Source organism: Theropithecus gelada, chromosome 4, assembly GCF_003255815.1.
Source record: "Theropithecus gelada isolate Dixy chromosome 4, Tgel_1.0, whole genome shotgun sequence".
NCBI classification, from domain to species: domain Eukaryota; kingdom Metazoa; phylum Chordata; class Mammalia; order Primates; family Cercopithecidae; genus Theropithecus; species Theropithecus gelada.
In genome coordinates, this window is record NC_037671.1 from 35,981,233 (window position 1) to 35,998,255 (window position 17,023).

The 17,023-nt window shown below is 57.6% G+C and overlaps 2 protein-coding genes across 3 annotated transcripts in view; one reads left to right on the plus strand and one right to left on the minus strand.

The window, feature by feature from the left end:
- Positions 1 to 17,023, minus strand: part of LOC112622829 (40S ribosomal protein S10) — an 846,014-nt gene that overhangs the window by 87,058 nt on the left and 741,933 nt on the right. The gene's annotated exons all lie outside the window — the stretch shown is intronic.
- The window catches only part of ITPR3 (inositol 1,4,5-trisphosphate receptor type 3), a 75,468-nt gene that overhangs the window by 50,152 nt on the left and 8,293 nt on the right, over positions 1 to 17,023 (plus strand). The window contains exons 22-47 of the mRNA XM_025382728.1: positions 395 to 594; positions 1,948 to 2,077; positions 2,564 to 2,621; positions 4,055 to 4,220; positions 5,137 to 5,301; positions 5,384 to 5,458; positions 5,873 to 5,998; positions 6,784 to 6,906; positions 7,003 to 7,203; positions 8,257 to 8,508; positions 8,704 to 8,829; positions 8,932 to 9,057; positions 10,898 to 11,018; positions 11,578 to 11,768; positions 12,379 to 12,527; positions 12,715 to 12,823; positions 12,956 to 13,046; positions 13,131 to 13,300; positions 13,722 to 13,896; positions 14,006 to 14,190; positions 14,416 to 14,616; positions 14,772 to 14,882; positions 15,405 to 15,500; positions 15,630 to 15,731; positions 16,318 to 16,404; positions 16,896 to 17,006. Of these exons, the coding sequence (XP_025238513.1) occupies positions 395 to 594; positions 1,948 to 2,077; positions 2,564 to 2,621; positions 4,055 to 4,220; positions 5,137 to 5,301; positions 5,384 to 5,458; positions 5,873 to 5,998; positions 6,784 to 6,906; positions 7,003 to 7,203; positions 8,257 to 8,508; positions 8,704 to 8,829; positions 8,932 to 9,057; positions 10,898 to 11,018; positions 11,578 to 11,768; positions 12,379 to 12,527; positions 12,715 to 12,823; positions 12,956 to 13,046; positions 13,131 to 13,300; positions 13,722 to 13,896; positions 14,006 to 14,190; positions 14,416 to 14,616; positions 14,772 to 14,882; positions 15,405 to 15,500; positions 15,630 to 15,731; positions 16,318 to 16,404; positions 16,896 to 17,006 (3,647 nt within the window). The remainder of the gene's footprint in view (positions 1 to 394; positions 595 to 1,947; positions 2,078 to 2,563; positions 2,622 to 4,054; positions 4,221 to 5,136; positions 5,302 to 5,383; positions 5,459 to 5,872; positions 5,999 to 6,783; positions 6,907 to 7,002; positions 7,204 to 8,256; positions 8,509 to 8,703; positions 8,830 to 8,931; positions 9,058 to 10,897; positions 11,019 to 11,577; positions 11,769 to 12,378; positions 12,528 to 12,714; positions 12,824 to 12,955; positions 13,047 to 13,130; positions 13,301 to 13,721; positions 13,897 to 14,005; positions 14,191 to 14,415; positions 14,617 to 14,771; positions 14,883 to 15,404; positions 15,501 to 15,629; positions 15,732 to 16,317; positions 16,405 to 16,895; positions 17,007 to 17,023) is intronic.

The following is a 17,023-nucleotide window of genomic DNA, read 5'->3' on the forward strand; positions in this document are numbered from 1 at the left end:
AGCCCTGCCCTCCCAGACACTCCCAGGCTGCATAAACTCATCTAAACAAAAGGTGCCTAGAGCCTGGTACTGTTTTCAGGGCTGTCCTCCCTGCAGTGTCCCCTCAGTCCCCAGGCTGTGTAGCTGCTCTTATGGTTTCCTACAGACAATTCTCAGTCATCTCCCCACACAGCTCACCTTTGCCCTGACACCTCCTTCTTTCCCCAGATTTGGCTTAAAGCTCCCCTCCTCCAGGAAGCCTTCCTGGTTTAGCCCTGTCCCTTCTTTAGCAAGGCTTTGCCTGCAGCTGACACAAACAGAATGTGCACCCTCTGCCTCCCTCATCAGACCAGGGATCCCTGCTATACACCCTCTACAACCTCCTCAGCAACCTCCTGTACTCCCCGCTCCACAGGCAAGAATGTGCGGCGGTCCATCCAGGGCGTGGGGCACATGATGTCCACCATGGTGCTGAGCCGCAAGCAGTCAGTCTTCGGTGCCCCCAGCCTGCCTGCTGGGGCCAGTGCTGCTGAGCCGCTAGACAGAAGCAAGTTTGAGGAGAATGAGGACATTGTGGTGATGGAGACCAAGCTGAAGATCCTGGAAATCCTTCAGGTGCCTGGGCCAGGACCACGTGGGAGATGTTGGGGATAGGGGGAAGGTAATGGGGCAGGTATAGGGAGGCTGGGCAGGGCAAACCCCTTCAGATCTCAGTATTTGGTACTGAAGGCTCCATTGGGATTGGCTGTCAGGCCCAGCAATTCCCACATTGTGGTTCTTGGGCCAGCCTCACCTGGGAGCTTGCTAGAAATGCACATTTTCGGTTGGGCGCAGTGGCTCACGCCTGTAATCCCAGCACTTGGGGAGGCCAAGATGGGAGAATTGCTTGAGCTCAGAGTTCAAGACCTGCCTGGGTGAGACCCCATCTCTATTAAAAAAATAGTAATAATGATAAATAAATGGAAAGAAAAACAGAAATGCACATTCTCGGGCCCCACCCTAGGCCTACTGAGTCAGGAACACTGGAGAGTTCCTGTGGGCTGTGTTGTGACAAACCCTCCAGGTGATTCTGACGTGCACTGAAGTCTAACTCAATTCTCCCATTTTACAGATGGGGAAAATAAAAGCGGGGAGGGGACTTTCCCAGGGTCACAGGGATTTTGAAGCAGAGCTAGAGATTTAAGAACCTATTTCTTGGCAAGGTGGATGCGGTCATCGCTGTTCTGGTCTCATCTGAGACTCCCCAGCCACACCCCAAGAAGGGGCTCATCCCCGAGGAGGGATGGGGATGCTTGCTTTTGCCTTGCTGTCACCAGAGGGCAGGAAGGGTAGTGCAGTGACCTCCATGGGGGACCTCTGGCGGGGAGTCAGAGTGGAGGGAGCTTCTGACTCATTCTGAGGGCTGGGCCTTCCATGTCTGCATCCTGGGGCTTGGCCAAAGGCCCTGTGCACCATGAGGCTGTGTGACTCACCCATGTCTGCAAACCCTGCATCCTCACGTCTGCCCCACAGTAGCCGCTCCTCCTCCCTCACAGGCCTCAGTTTCCCCTCCTGTGAGTATCCAGGGTCTGTTTGGCTGAGCAGGATAGGAGGACAAGAGTCAGGTTTTGGACCTGGGAGCTTCATTCCCCTTCCTGTCAGTGTCTAACCTGGGAAAGAGGGACTGAGTGGGCCGGGTGCAGGGGTGCTCACTGCCTCATGCTGAGAGGAGGCCCCCGTCCTCCATCACTGGGGCAAGAGCTGGGGAGAGGGCACCCTGGGCCTCCTTGGGGAGAGGGGTCTTGTTTTTTTTGCTGTGACATCCTGGAGCATCCCGAATGACTGTGCTGAGGACCCTGCTACCCCAAGTGCTAGAGCCTTTTTGGGGACCCCCTGCTCCCCATAAAATAGGAAGGGCCTTCTGACCTCAGGTCAGTCCTCACCCCATCCTCACCTGACGCTTTCCTCATTCTTTCCCCTCTTCTCCAGTTCATCCTCAATGTCCGCCTGGATTACCGCATCTCCTATCTGCTGTCTGTCTTCAAGAAGGAGTTCGTGGAGGTGTTTCCCATGCAGGACAGTGGGGCTGATGGCACAGCCCCTGCCTTCGACTCTACCAGTGAGCCCCTGCCCTGCCTTCAGGCTGAGGCTGTGCGACTTCCCCAGGGATACACAGCAGTAGAGTGGAGCCAGCTCCCAAGCCCTGCTCCTTTTTCTAGTCCGCAAAGGCCTTTTCTCTCCATTGTCTCATTTAATTGCCTCAGTGAGGGGGAAGGGCAGGCACCCTTCCCTTTTTTTCCAAATGGGGAAACTGAGGCTCACCAAAAAGCAGGGACTTGCTCAAGGTGACAACCAATCAGAGGCTGAGCTTGACCAGGACCTGATCTCCTGACTCTCAGCCTGGATCTCTGCCCACTTTGTACTGCCCTGCAGGGAAGTAGGGGGCTGTGACTCCTCCCCTACTTGGTTCCTTCCCAGAAAGGGGCAGGCAGAGCAGCTGCTGTGCAGCCAGTGCAGGAAAGAGGGTGGTTTGAGTATCTGCCTGTGCTCCCCTCTTTCCTGGGCTGGGCCTACCACCTGCTCCCATCTGCCCCTCTCCCCACAGCTGCCAACATGAACCTGGATCGTATCGGGGAGCAGGCGGAGGCCATGTTTGGAGTGGGGTGAGGCCAGGGTTGAGCTGCAGGGTTGTGTGGGGTTGGGAGGCTCGATACCCCCTCTTGGGCTGGTCTGGGTTCTTGGGCTGGGGGCTGGCCCTTCCCTCTGCCATTCTCTCTGCAGACCCTCACTGGGCTTTGTGCTCAGCCCCTCCCCTGCCTCCCCAGTCCCACTGATCTCGGGGGCCCTTTGGTTCCTAGTCATCCCGCCATTCTTCCACCCCTACTCAGGGCAGGTGTGCCTCTCTTGTGCAGTGGACTTGAATCAGGTAGCTGGATAGCTGGAACAATGTCCCCAGTCCCACAGGAGGGAGGAAGTGTGGGGACATGCAGCCCATCCACCCGAAGCCCTGAGGGGCTGGAGGCGGAGGCTTACTGGGGGCTTTTAGCATCTTGGGGCCAGGCTTATGCCTGGGTCTAGCAGGGCCTACGGACTGCTTTTCAGAATGGTGATTGTAAACTCATAAAATAAAGCACATAACAAGACAAAGGGAACCAATGGCTTGGAGTGACAGTTATCAAAATATTGGAGAAAACAAATTAGCAGTGACAGTGATATATGTGCCTCTTTGCTAATACGTTAAGTAGCGAGCCGCACCGGTGGGTATAATTAGTACCATTACTTCAAGGGAGCGATGAATGTAAACGATATTTTGTGATTTTAACAACTCTGAGGTGGTGTGAAAACATCTGTGATATTTATTGGTGACAGACTCACAGGTGCCACAAATATTTCCTCATTGAAGGAAATGCTGTATTTTGGTTAGAGGTTGGGAAAAATAAAGATGTAACGTTTTCTCCATCTCTGTTCATGGGCCCAGCTTCTATCCATGAATCCCCAGCATGGTGGCAGTGGGATCTGTGTTAAGAGTCCTTGCTTCTGGCTGGGCGCGGTGGCTCACGCCTGTAATCCCAGCACTTAGGGAGGCCGAGGCGGGCAGATCACTTGAGGTCAGGAGTTCGAGACCAGCCTGGCCAACATGGTGAAACCCTGTCTCTACTAAAAATACAAACATTAGCCAGGTGTGTTGGCGCATAATGGTAATCCCAGCTACTCAGGAGGTTGAGGCAGGAGAATTATTTGAATCCGGGAGGTGGAGGTTGCAGTGAGCCGAGATCATGCCACTGGCTGCATTCCATCCTGGGCGACAGAGCAAGACTGTCTCAATAAATGAATAAATAAATAAAAGAGTTCTTGCTTCAGTTGCTTAATCAAGGGAAGTCCTGAGAGATCCCAGGAGACACGGTCACTCCGGGGATTCAGGGGCGTGGCTGTTAAACTGCTGAGAAAGTGTCAATATTTTAAACACATTTAGACTGGCCCTGCATCTGCTGAGTGGGTGGCGGGGAGTGTGCTTGTGCCAGGGCCCCCTTACCGGCCACGGACAGCAGGGAGCGTGCCAGTCTCACCCACGCGCCCTGCGCCCTCATGTCCGCAGGAAGACAAGCAGCATGCTGGAGGTGGATGACGAGGGCGGCCGCATGTTCCTGCGCGTGCTCATCCACCTCACCATGCACGACTATGCGCCGCTGGTCTCGGGTGCCCTGCAGCTGCTCTTCAAGCACTTCAGCCAGCGCCAGGAGGCCATGCACACCTTCAAGCAGGTGACGGGACTACCTGGCCCTGGCCCTGAGCATGAGGCCTGCACCGGGCACTGGGGGACAGTAAACGATGATTAAGGAGCTTACAGCTCAGGGGTTAACTTGGGATGCACATTTGGGGTTTTCAGCCTTGCAGAGCTCCTAGGTGAAGACTGAATCTCCTGACCTGGCTTAGTGCCTGCCATTTCTTACAATGTGGACAGCACTTTACAGTTTGCCAACTCTATTATGTGCACCTATGCTAAATGCTTCAAATCATGCCTAGCATGCAGACAACCCTCACTGACGTGACTGGTGTTTGCTATTGTGATGTCACGCAGTCCCGACAGCTCCCTGTGAAATATCAATACCAGTCAGTGTTGGCCTTTAAAAAATAAGTGTCTGCCATGTACCAGGCACTGAGCACTGGACTTGCATTATTGCATGGCATTCTCATAGCAGTCCTGAAGCGAGGTTACTACTCTCCCTCCCATTCCAGAGCGGGGAGAAATCCAGGCCCAGGGAGCTTTCCTCCATTGCCCACTGACCCAGAGCGAGAATGGTGGCAGTCAGACGCAGGCCTGGGCCTTCAGGGTTCAGGGCTGCCACTATGCTTTGCCCTGCCTGTTTGGGGTATCAGTGGATGAGTGACAGACCACAGCCACTTGAGGCACTAGTCAGTGAGTAACTGAAGCCAGGTTATGTGGCAGCTCAGGGCAGGCAGTGCAGGGAGGCCTGTGGCCATCAGGGAAGGCTTCCTGGAGGTGGTGGGCTTATGGCAGAGCCAGAAACATTGAGTGGGAATTGGCTTGGTGGAGAGAGGCAGGTGGTGGCAGGTGATGCTGGGAGGGGAACCCTCGAGTAGGGAAGATGCTGGAGGTCTCTAAGTGGCATGGATCTGGAGCCCATCTCACCAGCCAGGCCCATCCTCTACCTTCAGGTTCAGCTGCTGATCTCAGCGCAGGACGTGGAGAACTACAAGGTGATCAAGTCAGAGCTGGACCGGCTGCGGACCATGGTGGAGAAGTCAGAGCTGTGGGTGGACAAGAAGGGCAGCGGCAAGGGCGAGGAGGTGGAGGCAGGCGCAGCCAAGGACAAGAAGGAGGTGAGCGGGGCTGCAGGGGGCCAGGGCAGACCTCCCTGTGAGGGCTGGGCCTGGCTGACCTCCATCCTCTCTGTGCTTCCAGCGGCCCACGGACGAGGAGGGCTTTCTGCACCCACCAGGGGAGAAAAGCAGTGAGAACTACCAGATTGTCAAGGGCGTGAGTGGCCAAGGGTCCTCGGGGTAGGGCTCTGTAGCCCCAATGGTCCTGGGGTCTCCCACTGGCCAGGCCTCCTGTGCCTCTCCGTCGGCCAGCCACTGGCCCTCGCAATAGACATCTTCCAGCCTTTGCTGCACATTAAAAACAGCCCTGCCAAGGTCCAGATGGAATTATTTTAAAGCTGAAGGAATTTCATGAAATTCCATTTTGCAGTCATATTGTTCTATTTACTTTTATGGGTGGAATTGGGTTTTTTAGTGCTTCCCTGGCCTGTTGCGAGGGTCTGATTCAGCGCCCGTGACCTCCTTCCCCCTTCCTGTCCCGGGTGCCAGCTGGAACTTGTCTGTGGTGGGCCAGGCAGAGGGCAGCCTGAGAAGTAGGGAACGGGCTCTGGCTCACCTGCCTCCCCTGCAGATCCTGGAAAGGCTGAATAAGATGTGTGGGGTCGGGGAGCAAATGAGGAAGAAGCAGCAACGGCTGCTGAAGAACATGGATGCCCACAAGGTCATGCTGGACCTGCTGCAGATCCCCTACGACAAGGTGGCTCTGACTTCTGACCTCTGACTCTCTGGGGCGGCTTCCCCCTGAACCCCGACCTCACCCGTACGCTAGGCCCTAATGCAGGCAACCTCTCCCATCCTCACCTGGCCTCTTACACTGCCCTGTTTGTTTGCAGGCATGCCTTGACCCCTGAACCCTGTCTTAGTATCACCTTTGACCCTCTACCCCTCATCCTAATCCCCTTTGACCTTGATTTAAGTGCAGCCTCATGCTGATTCTTGACCTTGACTCCCTTTTTTCCCCCTCTCTAACCTAACCCTGATAATCTCAGCTTCATCTCAACCTTTGACCCTCAGCTTCCTTACCTTGACTCACGTTGACCCTAACTGAACCCAACTTCTCTTTGACCCATGACATCAGTGCTGGCCTTGTCCTGACCCCTGGTTTTGATTCCTCATCCTGACATCTTATGCTGACCTGTCCCCAGGCCCACCCTGGCTCCTGACTCCAATCTTCGTCTCATCTCCCCTTTTGACCCTCAGCCCCTTGCCATGACTGATCTTGATCTCAGTATGTCCCAGGCCTCACCCTGACACTGACCGTGACCCTGTCACCTTGCCCCAACTCCAGCCTCATCTCGGCCATTGAGCTCCCGCCCCTCACACGTTTCCATCCTGACCTGGGGGCCCCACTTTCCCTTTTCCCTGGCCTCTTCATGGTCCCAGTCCCAAGCCCGACACGCCCCTGCTCCTGTCAGAGCTCAGCTGGGGCCTCGCCTCCCTCCTTGGTGGGCCCAACACCCTCTCCCTGCCTCCTGTGCCCAGGGTGATGCCAAGATGATGGAGATCCTACGCTACACGCACCAGTTCCTGCAGAAGTTCTGTGCAGGGAACCCTGGCAACCAGGCCCTGCTGCACAAGCACCTGCACCTTTTCCTCACACCAGGGGTGAGGGTGCAGGGCTGGGAGCACCTGGACGAGGCGGGAGGTGGGAGGGTGGGGGCAGGGCCCAGAACTCTTTCTGACAGATGCCCCCCACTGCAGCTCCTGGAGGCAGAGACCATGCAACACATCTTCCTGAACAACTATCAGCTCTGCTCCGAGATCAGCGAGCCCGTGTTGCAGCACTTCGTGCACCTGCTGGCCACGCACGGGCGCCATGTGCAGTACCTGGACTTCCTGCACACCGTCATCAAGGCTGAGGGCAAGTACGTCAAGAAGTGCCAGGACATGATCATGACTGAGGTGAGGGCGGGGCTGAGGGGTGCTCAGGGATCTTGGGGTGGGGGCCCAGAGCAGAGGCTTGGCGGGAAGGCTGCAGAGTTAGAGAAGTCAGACGGTGGGTCACAAAAGGAACATTCAGCTGCTGACCATGGAGGGGACGCAGAGGGAGAAGTGAGGCTGCAGATGTGGTAGAACTCAGGCTATGGACCTGATAGAACGCAAACAGGGTCCCAGCAGCATCAGACACCCAGCAGAACTCAGACAATAGGCCAGAAAGAAATCAAGCACGCATTCCTTCACTTGTCAATTGTCATCGTTCATTTAAAATCAGGAAGCACCCACTACGTGCCACGGATTGTACGTGCACGGGGGACATCAGCTGAGTGCCAGCTCCTGGGGGGCACAGGCAGGGAACCCATCGTTTGTGTGCATTGCGAGGGCCCCAGTGTGTGGCGCATAGTAGGTTCTCAACAGACACCCGTTGAGTGAAGGCATGAAGGATAAAGGGCTAGGTCTAAATCTGGAACAGACGTGGTCCCTGCCCCTGAGCATCTGACAGTGTAGGCGGCAGGGGGAGAAAGGAGCAAACACTGAAGGGAGATTAGGACATCATAAACAAGACACGATGTGCTGGAACTGCTGCGCAGTGTTAATTATTAATTGCTATTATTATGTTACTGTGAATAATGCAGTCGCTGGCACGAGAGGGATGTGGTGTATGCTCAGTGAGGAGGGTTTAAATAACCGCTGTGGGAGCCCAGGGGAGGGAGGGGGTGAGCAGGACAGGATTAGCGAGAGCTTCCTGGAGGAAGCTGCCTCTGAGATGACCCCTATGGGACTTCTTTCCAGTGGGGAGAAGCAGGGACTTTCTGGGTCCTGGGGTCAGTATCTCTGCTGGCAGAGGGCCTGAGACATCAGCTGGGGAACCCCCAAATCCCAGCCAGGGGAGGATTTCCTGATTTCAGGTGGGACTCTGTGGTCAGAGTCCCAGTTTCCCCCTGGTAAGCAAAGGAGAGGAGAGCCCAGGGCCTGCTGGACCAAGAGTGTGAGACACGTGCCCCCTCCTGCCCGCAGCTGACCAATGCAGGTGACGATGTGGTCGTGTTCTACAACGACAAGGCATCGCTGGCCCACCTGCTGGACATGATGAAGGCCGCCCGCGATGGCGTGGAGGACCACAGCCCCCTCATGTACCACATTTCCCTGGTGGACCTGCTGGCTGCCTGCGCCGAGGGCAAAAACGTCTACACTGAGATCAAGTGCACCTCCCTGCTGCCGCTGGAGGACGTGGTGTCTGTGGTGACGCATGAGGACTGCATCACTGAGGTGGGGATTGGGGGACTGGGCAAGACGGCTGGAGATGGGGTGAAGGGGCGGGTAAAGCCACGGGACAGGAAGAGTGGGCAAAGCCAAGCCAGGGAATTGGGCAGGAACTGGGAGGCCAGGGGACAGGAGCAATGTGGCAGGGACAGCCCAGCCAGGCAGCCTGCTCACGCCCCTGACCTCCCGCCCGCTGCCCAGGTGAAAATGGCCTATGTGAACTTCGTGAACCACTGCTACGTGGACACGGAGGTGGAGATGAAGGAGATCTACACCAGCAACCACATCTGGACGCTCTTTGAGAACTTCACCCTGGACATGGCGCGGGTCTGTCCCCGTGTGGGGTGTGGGCAAAGCCCCCCCAGGAGGGGTGGGAGTGGAGGGGCCCCATGTGAGGACCCCCCTAGGCATCCCTCTCCCCTGCCTCAGGTCTGCAGCAAGCGTGAGAAGCGCGTGGCTGACCCCGCCCTGGAGAAGTACGTGCTGAGCGTCGTGCTGGACACCATCAATGCCTTCTTCAGCTCCCCGTTCTCTGAGAACAGCACTTCCCTGCAGGTGAGCTTCTCCTCTCCCACCACCCCAGGGCCAACTTGCCTAGCTTTTGTGAAAGGAAGGGGAGAAATAAGAATATATCTTCATATTTGCTTATAGTACATAAAGAAGTAGCAAAAGGATACATAAGTGTATTATCTTTTTTTTTTTTTTTTTTTTTTGAGACAGAGTTTCGCTCTGTCGCCCAGGCTGGAGTGCAGTGGCGCCATACCTGCTCACTACAAGCTCTGCCTCCTGGGTTCACACCATTCTCCTGCCTCAGCCTCCTGAGTAGCTGGGACTACAGGCGCCCGCCACCACGCCCGGCTAATTTTTGTATTTTTAGTAGAGATGGGGTTTCACCATGTTAGCCAGGATGGTCTCAATCTCCTAACGTCATGATCTGCCCGCCTCAGCCTCCCAAAGTGCTGGGATTACAGGTGTCAGCCACCGTGCCCGGCCTAAGTGTATTGGTTATCTATACTGTGTTAACAAATTATCCCCAAACCTAGCAGTTTAAAACAACAAGCATATCTCAGTTTCTGTGGGCCAGGATGACAGTGGGAATGATATCATCCAGCAGGAACTCCTAAGTCCAGTGGGTGTGGCAGATTCCAAAGTGGCAGCACTTACTCACCAAAGAAAAGGTGGATGTGTCATGCATGGGATGGCACAGCCAAAGCAGGGATCACGACAGTCTCCCTGGCAGAGATCCTTCGTGCTGGCTAGTTGATCACAGTGATCTTAGAACTGAAATAGGCAGGTAGTCTTCTGAAGGCCTAAGCAGAAGGGCTCCAGGCCAGTGTACAGAAGCCTGATTTGAATCACGAAAGATTCATGGCTCCTCAGTCAATCCCCAGATTCCCAGACTCGAGCCAGTGCTCAGCCCAGAGCCCCCTGAATGAAAGCGAGCCAGGTTCCCTTAAGGAAGGGCCCTGCTACATGACCGAGATCAAAGAAACACTGGAATGATACAAAAGAAACCAACAAAAGGGGCTACTTAGGGGGATAGGGCTGGGGTGGCGTGGGGTAGCGTTTCTAAGACTGGGGGGAAAAATGCTGAGTCCTGCCTTCCCAGGAAGGGTGGTGTATTTTGACACACATCGTTTGGGCCCTGGGATCCCTTTGGGACCATGGAACTCTGGTAATTGGGGTCAGCTTTCCCCATCCTTGATCAGCTCCAGGGCAGTGAGAGTGATAGGGGAGAGACTTCTCAAAGTGTTACCTTTTTTTTTTTTTGAGATGGAGTCTCACTCTGTGTCCCGGGCTGGAGTGCAGTGGCACAGCCTTGGCTCACTGCAACCCCTGCCTCCCAGGTTCAAGCAATTCTCCAGCCTCAGCCTCCTGAGTAGCTGGGATTACAGGCGTCCGCCACCACACCCGGCTAATTTTTGTATTTTTAGTAGAGACAGGGTTTCACCATGTTGGCCAGGCTGGTCTCGAACTCCTGACCTCAAGTGATCCACCCACTTCGGCCTCCCAAAGTGCTGGGATTACAGGTGTGAGCCACTGTGCCAAGCCTCAAAGTGTTATCTTTTAAATAACCTTTTGGTTTTTGAACCATGTAAATCCATCATCTTTTTACAACATTAATTTATTTAAACATTTTTTGAAAAGAGTCAGCAACATGGCTATGAGCCCACAGCCTTGGGGAGTTACAGGGCTGCCGTGTACAGCTGGGCAGGTCGTGCACTGCTGAAGGGAATGCAAGTACCTTTTTCCAACCAGCACAAAGGCATATGGTGGCTAGTGAAGGCTCCATCTCTCCACCCATGCCCATTCTGATTGGGCGCTGGTTCCTGGACCTTGGGTTGCCCAGGGTGCGGGGCTGGGCTGCAGCAGCGGGCTCTGTGACTTCTTGCAGACACACCAGACGATTGTGGTGCAGCTGCTGCAGTCCACCACACGGCTCCTCGAGTGTCCGTGGCTACAGCAGCAGCATAAGGGCTCTGTGGAGGCCTGCATCCGGACCCTCGCCATGGTGGGTGAGTGTGCCGGGGTACTGACCAGCTCCAAACCACTCCTTCCACTGCTCACAATGGGGACGCCTGCCCTCCTAATAAACACTTTATCCCTAAGCTCGCCCATCTCCTGCTCCCAGGTGGTTCTCAGTAAGTCCTTCTTGGTGTCTGCCTGGCATCCTGGCAATTGAGAGAAGCTGTTTTCTCCTCTGAGTCAGTTCCCCAGAGAAGGATGCTGGCCGACATTCTCCAGCTAGAGTTTTTTATGGGTATTTGCAGATGGGCTCAGGCAGGAGGGAGGCCTGTGGATTGTTAGGGACAGCTGGGGAAGAGGAGAAGACAGGTGAGAGAAAGGAGGGGGAAGTCAGGGTAGAGCCGGGGGTAATCAAAGAGGCAGAAACTCTCCTTTTACCCAACGAGGTGAAGAAAGCCTCTCAGTCCCTCAAGCGTAGGCCAGGGTGGGGGGTCTCTGTCCCCCAGACCCTCAGTCTAGTTCACTCTGTCTCCTGGTGTGGCAGCCCTGAGCCTGGCCTCTGGCTGGTTGAACTGCCCCTGCACCAGCACCCCTTCCCTTCCCACCCAGCCAAGGGCCGGGCCATCTCGCTGCCCATGGACCTGGACGCCCACATCAGCTCGATGCTCAGCAGTGGAGCCAGCTGTGCAGCTGCCGCCCAGCGGAACGCCTCCAGCTACAAGGCAACCACGCGGGCCTTCCCCCGCGTCACCCCCACCGCTAACCAGTGGGACTACAAGAACATCATTGAGAAGCTGCAGGTGGGTGTGGGGCTGCCTGGCATCTGCCACGGGAGCTGCTTGGTTGACTCAGCAGCTCCCCTACTTTGGAGGGGCAAATTCTCGGGGAGTGTTTCTTCCTGTCCTGCTCACACTTCCAGGAAGGGGCTGGTTGGCTTCTCCCCACTCTGGGGCTGCTAAGGGCCGGCCCTGCAGCAGGGGACTGGGGAGCCTCCTTCCAGAGGAAGCCTGGAGAACCCAGAGGCCTGCTAGTGGGGTTGGAGCTCGGGACCACCCCTGGGTCCTGCAGCACCCTCCTGTCTATGCAGCACATTTCTGTGCGCCATCTCGTTGGCCAGTAGCTTGGGTGTGGTGGGTTATTTTCCCCACGTGGCGGGAGACTGAGGCTCAGAGAGGGTAAGGGGTTTACCCAAGGTCACACAGAGCTGGGAGAGAAGCCAGGCCTTGCAGCTCCTAGCCAGGGCTCTGAGCAGACAGACATCATGCTGTGTTCAGGGTGTCTCTGTGGGTGTGGGCCCCTCAGACAGAGGCAGGGCAATCTGTGAGCCGTTTGGCGTTCGGGTCAGGGGAATGGCAGTCATACCCAGGTCATTTCTTGCGTCTGGCAATGACCCTGCCCTGCCCACCCCAGGACATCATCACAGCCCTGGAGGAGCGGCTGAAGCCCCTGGTGCAGGCTGAGCTGTCCGTGCTGGTGGACGTCCTGCACTGGCCTGAGCTGCTCTTCCTGGAGGGCAGTGAGGCCTACCAGCGCTGCGAGAGTGGGGGCTTCCTGTCCAAGTAAGCGAGACACTGGGTGTGGGGGCAGCAGGGGTGCAGCGGCCAGGGGCAGGGAAGGGCCCGGTGGGGACTAGACAGGCTCACGGGGTCAGAGGGCCTGGAGGTGTTCCTGCCTGGGATGGGGCGGGAAAGTGGCTGGAGCGAGGCAGCGTGGGGCTGCCCTGAGCTGCCTCCTTGACTGGCTCAGGCTGATCCAGCACACCAAGGACCTCATGGAGTCGGAGGAGAAGCTGTGCATCAAGGTGCTGCGGACCCTGCAGCAGATGCTGCTCAAGAAAACCAAGTACGGGGACCGGGTGAGTGCCCTGGTGGAGCAAGTGCTGGGTGGGCCAGTCAGGAGTGCCCAGGGGCTCAGGGTCAAGCCCATTGGGCCAGTGGTCAATGGTGCACTGTACCCACAATGGGGCCTCACTCCCATCCTCCCCCAGGGCAATCAGCTGCGCAAGATGCTGCTGCAAAACTACCTCCAGAACCGGAAGTCCACCTCGCGGGGGGACCTTCCCGACCCCATGGGCACTGGTCAGTATCGCCTTCCCCTGCCCCTGGGCCCTCCCTTCCGCTCTCCTGTCCCACCAGCTCTCCCTCAACTGAGTCCCCCCGCAGGCCTGGACCCAGACTGGTCGGCAATCGCAGCCACCCAGTGCCGGCTGGACAAGGAGGGGGCCACCAAGTTGGTATGTGACCTCATCACCAGCACCAAGAATGAGAAGATCTTCCAGGAGAGCATTGGCCTGGCCATCCGCCTGCTGGATGGTGGCAACACAGAGATCCAGGTGTGGGGGCCTGGGGCCTGGACATGCTTTCCTTTGCCTCCCTCCCTTTTTTGGAGGAGGTGGGCCTTGAGTTGGGCACTGAAGGCCAAGGAGGGTGTGAAAGAGGAGGGCAGGAGGCCTGAGCAGAGGCTGAGCGGTGAGAAGAGTGGGCATGATGGGGGCAGGATGATGAGGAGATGGGCTCAGGCCTGGCTGGGGCAGAGGGATATGCTGGGGTGGTGAAGGGACCACGTGATGCAGGAACAGACATGGGGCATGGAGCCGCCCATGGGTGGCCATGGATGCTAGCCGCCAGCACCCAGGCCTTCAGTCAGGCCCCTGCGGCCCCGGTGGCCGCAGCAGTGTGGTGTGCCTGCTCCACGCCCTGCGTAGGAGCAGGGTCCAGTGCTGAGGCTGCTCCCTGGCCACTGTCCATCTCCAGAAATCCTTCCACAACCTGATGATGAGTGACAAGAAGTCAGAGCGCTTCTTCAAGGTGCTGCACGACCGCATGAAGCGGGCCCAGCAGGAGACCAAGTCCACCGTGGCAGTCAACATGAATGACCTGGGCAGCCAGCCACATGAGGACCGTGAGCCAGTCGACCCCACCACTAAAGGTCAGGGGTCTGAGGCAGAGGCACAGCGTGATGGGGCTCCCAGGATAAGATGTGCAGGGTGGAGGCCTAGGGGATGGGCAGTTCCAGCCTCACCAGGTCTCGCCCACAGGCCGCGTGGCCTCCTTCTCCATACCTGGCTCCTCATCCCGCTACTCGCTGGGCCCCAGCCTGCGCCGGGGGCACGAGGTGAGCGAACGTGTGCAGAGCAACGAGATGGGCACGTCCGTGCTCATCATGCAGCCCATCCTGCGCTTTCTGCAGCTGCTGTGTGAGAACCACAACCGGGACCTGCAGGTGAGTGCCTTGCCACACACCTGCCCCTTCCCCCACCAGCCAGCCGGCATGCAGACCAGGCACTGTGGCCGGTGTCCCTCTATGGCATGTGTGCCCTGGCCTGGGCACTGCTGCTTTGTGGCCAGTGGTTCCCCTACCCCTGCAGCACACAAGATCGTGCTCCCCAGGCCAGCCTCCCACTCCATGCTGCAGCTGTGCTGTGCCCAACCTGTCTGTGCCCCGCAGAACTTCCTGCGCTGTCAGAACAACAAAACCAACTACAACTTGGTGTGCGAGACGCTGCAGTTCCTGGACATCATGTGCGGCAGCACCACGGGTGGCCTGGGGCTGCTGGGGCTCTACATCAATGAGGACAATGTGGGCCTCGTCATCCAGACCTTGGAGACCCTCACTGAGTACTGCCAGGGCCCCTGCCATGAGAACCAGGTGAGCTGGCCTGGTGGCACAAGCGGCAGCCAGGGTGGCAGTGTGGACATGCGGGTAGATGCAGCCAGCTGGGGCAGGGAGAGAGGCTGAGTTCTCTGGAGCTGCCACAATTCTGACAGGGCTTGGGCCCTGTGTCCCCCACTGCCTCCTGCCAGACCTGCATTGTGACTCACGAGTCCAATGGCATAGACATCATCACCGCACTGATCCTCAATGACATCAGCCCCCTGTGCAAGTACCGCATGGATCTGGTGCTGCAGCTCAAGGTGGGGCCCAGTGGCAGGTGTGTGAGTGCTGGGTGTGCATGTGATGTGCGTGCACGTATGTGTGACTTGCGTGTCAAGTGTGCATAGTGGTGTGTAATATATGGGTGTTAGATTATGTGTGTGATGGGGCATCATTTGGATGCACAAGTGTGTGGTGTGTGCAGGGTGTGTGTGTAATATTCGCATGTTTATATATACATGAGTGCACGTGTGTGCAAGCATGCTGAAACACACTCACTCTGGATACAAATATGTCCTGGTTTAGCTGAGGACTTGCTATGTGTGTGTCTGCTGTCTGGGTAGCTGAGTGTTTGCCACAGTGGGGGTGAGGGCAAGCCTATGGGTGGGCTGGCTGTGCAGGATGCTTCTCATTAAGCCTAGGGGAGGGAGGATGGGAAGGTCATGGCACCTGACCTTTTGTGGGATGGGAGAGTTGTTATGGAGAGGAATGAGGGAGAAGTTGTCAGGGGCATGGTGGGGGCCCTGAGACTGTGGCCTGCCTCCCTCCGCCCCTCCATCCAGGACAATGCCTCCAAACTGCTCCTGGCTCTGATGGAGAGCCGGCATGACAGTGAAAATGCCGAGCGCATCCTCATCAGCCTGCGGCCCCAGGAGCTGGTGAGGCTGGGCAGGCGGGCGGGCAGGCGGGCGGGCAGGACTGGGTGGAGTGTGTTGGGATGGGGATGAGGGCCAGGCTGGCCCTACCACCCTAGGAAGAGAGCACTGGAACAGGCACTACCCCTCCAGGTGGACGTCATCAAGAAGGCCTACCTGCAGGAAGAAGAGCGTGAGAACTCGGAGGTGAGCCCACGTGAAGTGGGCCACAACATCTACATCCTGGCGCTGCAGGTACCAGTTCCACCAGTGGCCCCCTGGGTGCCCGACAGCCATCACTCCCCTGGCCACCATGTCCCCCAGCCACCATGCCTCCCAGATGCCATCACCCCCCAGTCGCCATCGTCACCCCCCAGCCACCATGTCCCCCAGCCACCATGCCCCCGCCAGCTGCCATCAGCCCCCAGTCGCCATCGTCATCCCCCAGCCACCATGTCCCCCAGCCACCATGCCCCCGCCAGCTGCCATCACCCCCCAGTCGCCATTGTCACCCCCCAGCCACCATGCCCCCAGATGCCATCAGCCCCCAGTCGCCATCGTCACCCCCCAGCCACCATGTCCCCCAGATGCCGTCACCCCCCAGTCACCATCGTCGCCCCCCAGCCACCATGCCCCCCAGCCACTATGCCCCTGCCAGCTGCCATCACCCCCCAGTCGCCATCGTCACCCCCCAGCCACCATGCCCCCGCCAGCTGCCATCACCCCCCAGTCGCCATTGTCACCCCCAGCCACCATACCCCCCCAGCTGCCATCACCCCCCAGTCACCATCATCGTCCCCCAGCCACCATGCCCTGGTGACTGTGCTGCTTTTTCCCTCAGCTCTCCAGGCACAATAAACAGCTGCAGCACCTGCTGAAGCCGGTGAAGCGCATTCAAGAGGAGGAGGCCGAGGGTATCTCTTCCATGGTGGGTGCTGGCCCCGAGACTGGGGTGGGGGCAGAGCCTGGAGCCCAGGGAGGAGCCTCGACCCAAGGGCGTGGCCTGGAACAGAGTGAGGCCCTAGAATATGAGCCAGGCTAGAATTTGGGGGTACAGCTCAGGAGGCTGATCGGGACTGGCAGCCAGGGGTGAAATCCAGACTGAGAAATGGAAGCAAGGCTCAGGTGGGTCTGGGGTGGCTCTGGAAGCTTTAAGCAGGACCTGGGCTGCACTTGGGCAGGACTGAGGAAGGCCCCGGCTATCCTCTGGGATTCTCTGGTAATGGCTCTCCCGCTCCCCTCCCTTTGGCACCAGATTCTCGAGGCTAAGTCCTAGTTGGGCTGGGCTTGGCCTGGTCTGGCTTGGCGGGAACACTCGCTGAAGTTCAGAGCTGGGGGAAGGCCTGGGAGGCTAGGGGCTGAGTGCCAGGCCTGGATGTGCAGGCTGGGGTCTGACCTCCATGCCCTCCCCATCTCCAGCTCAGCCTCAACAACAAGCAGCTGTCACAGATGCTCAAGTCCTCAGTGCCAGCACAGGAGGAGGAGGAAGACCCCCTGGCCTACTACGAGAACCACACGTCCCAGATCGAGGTGGGCCTGTGGGCAGC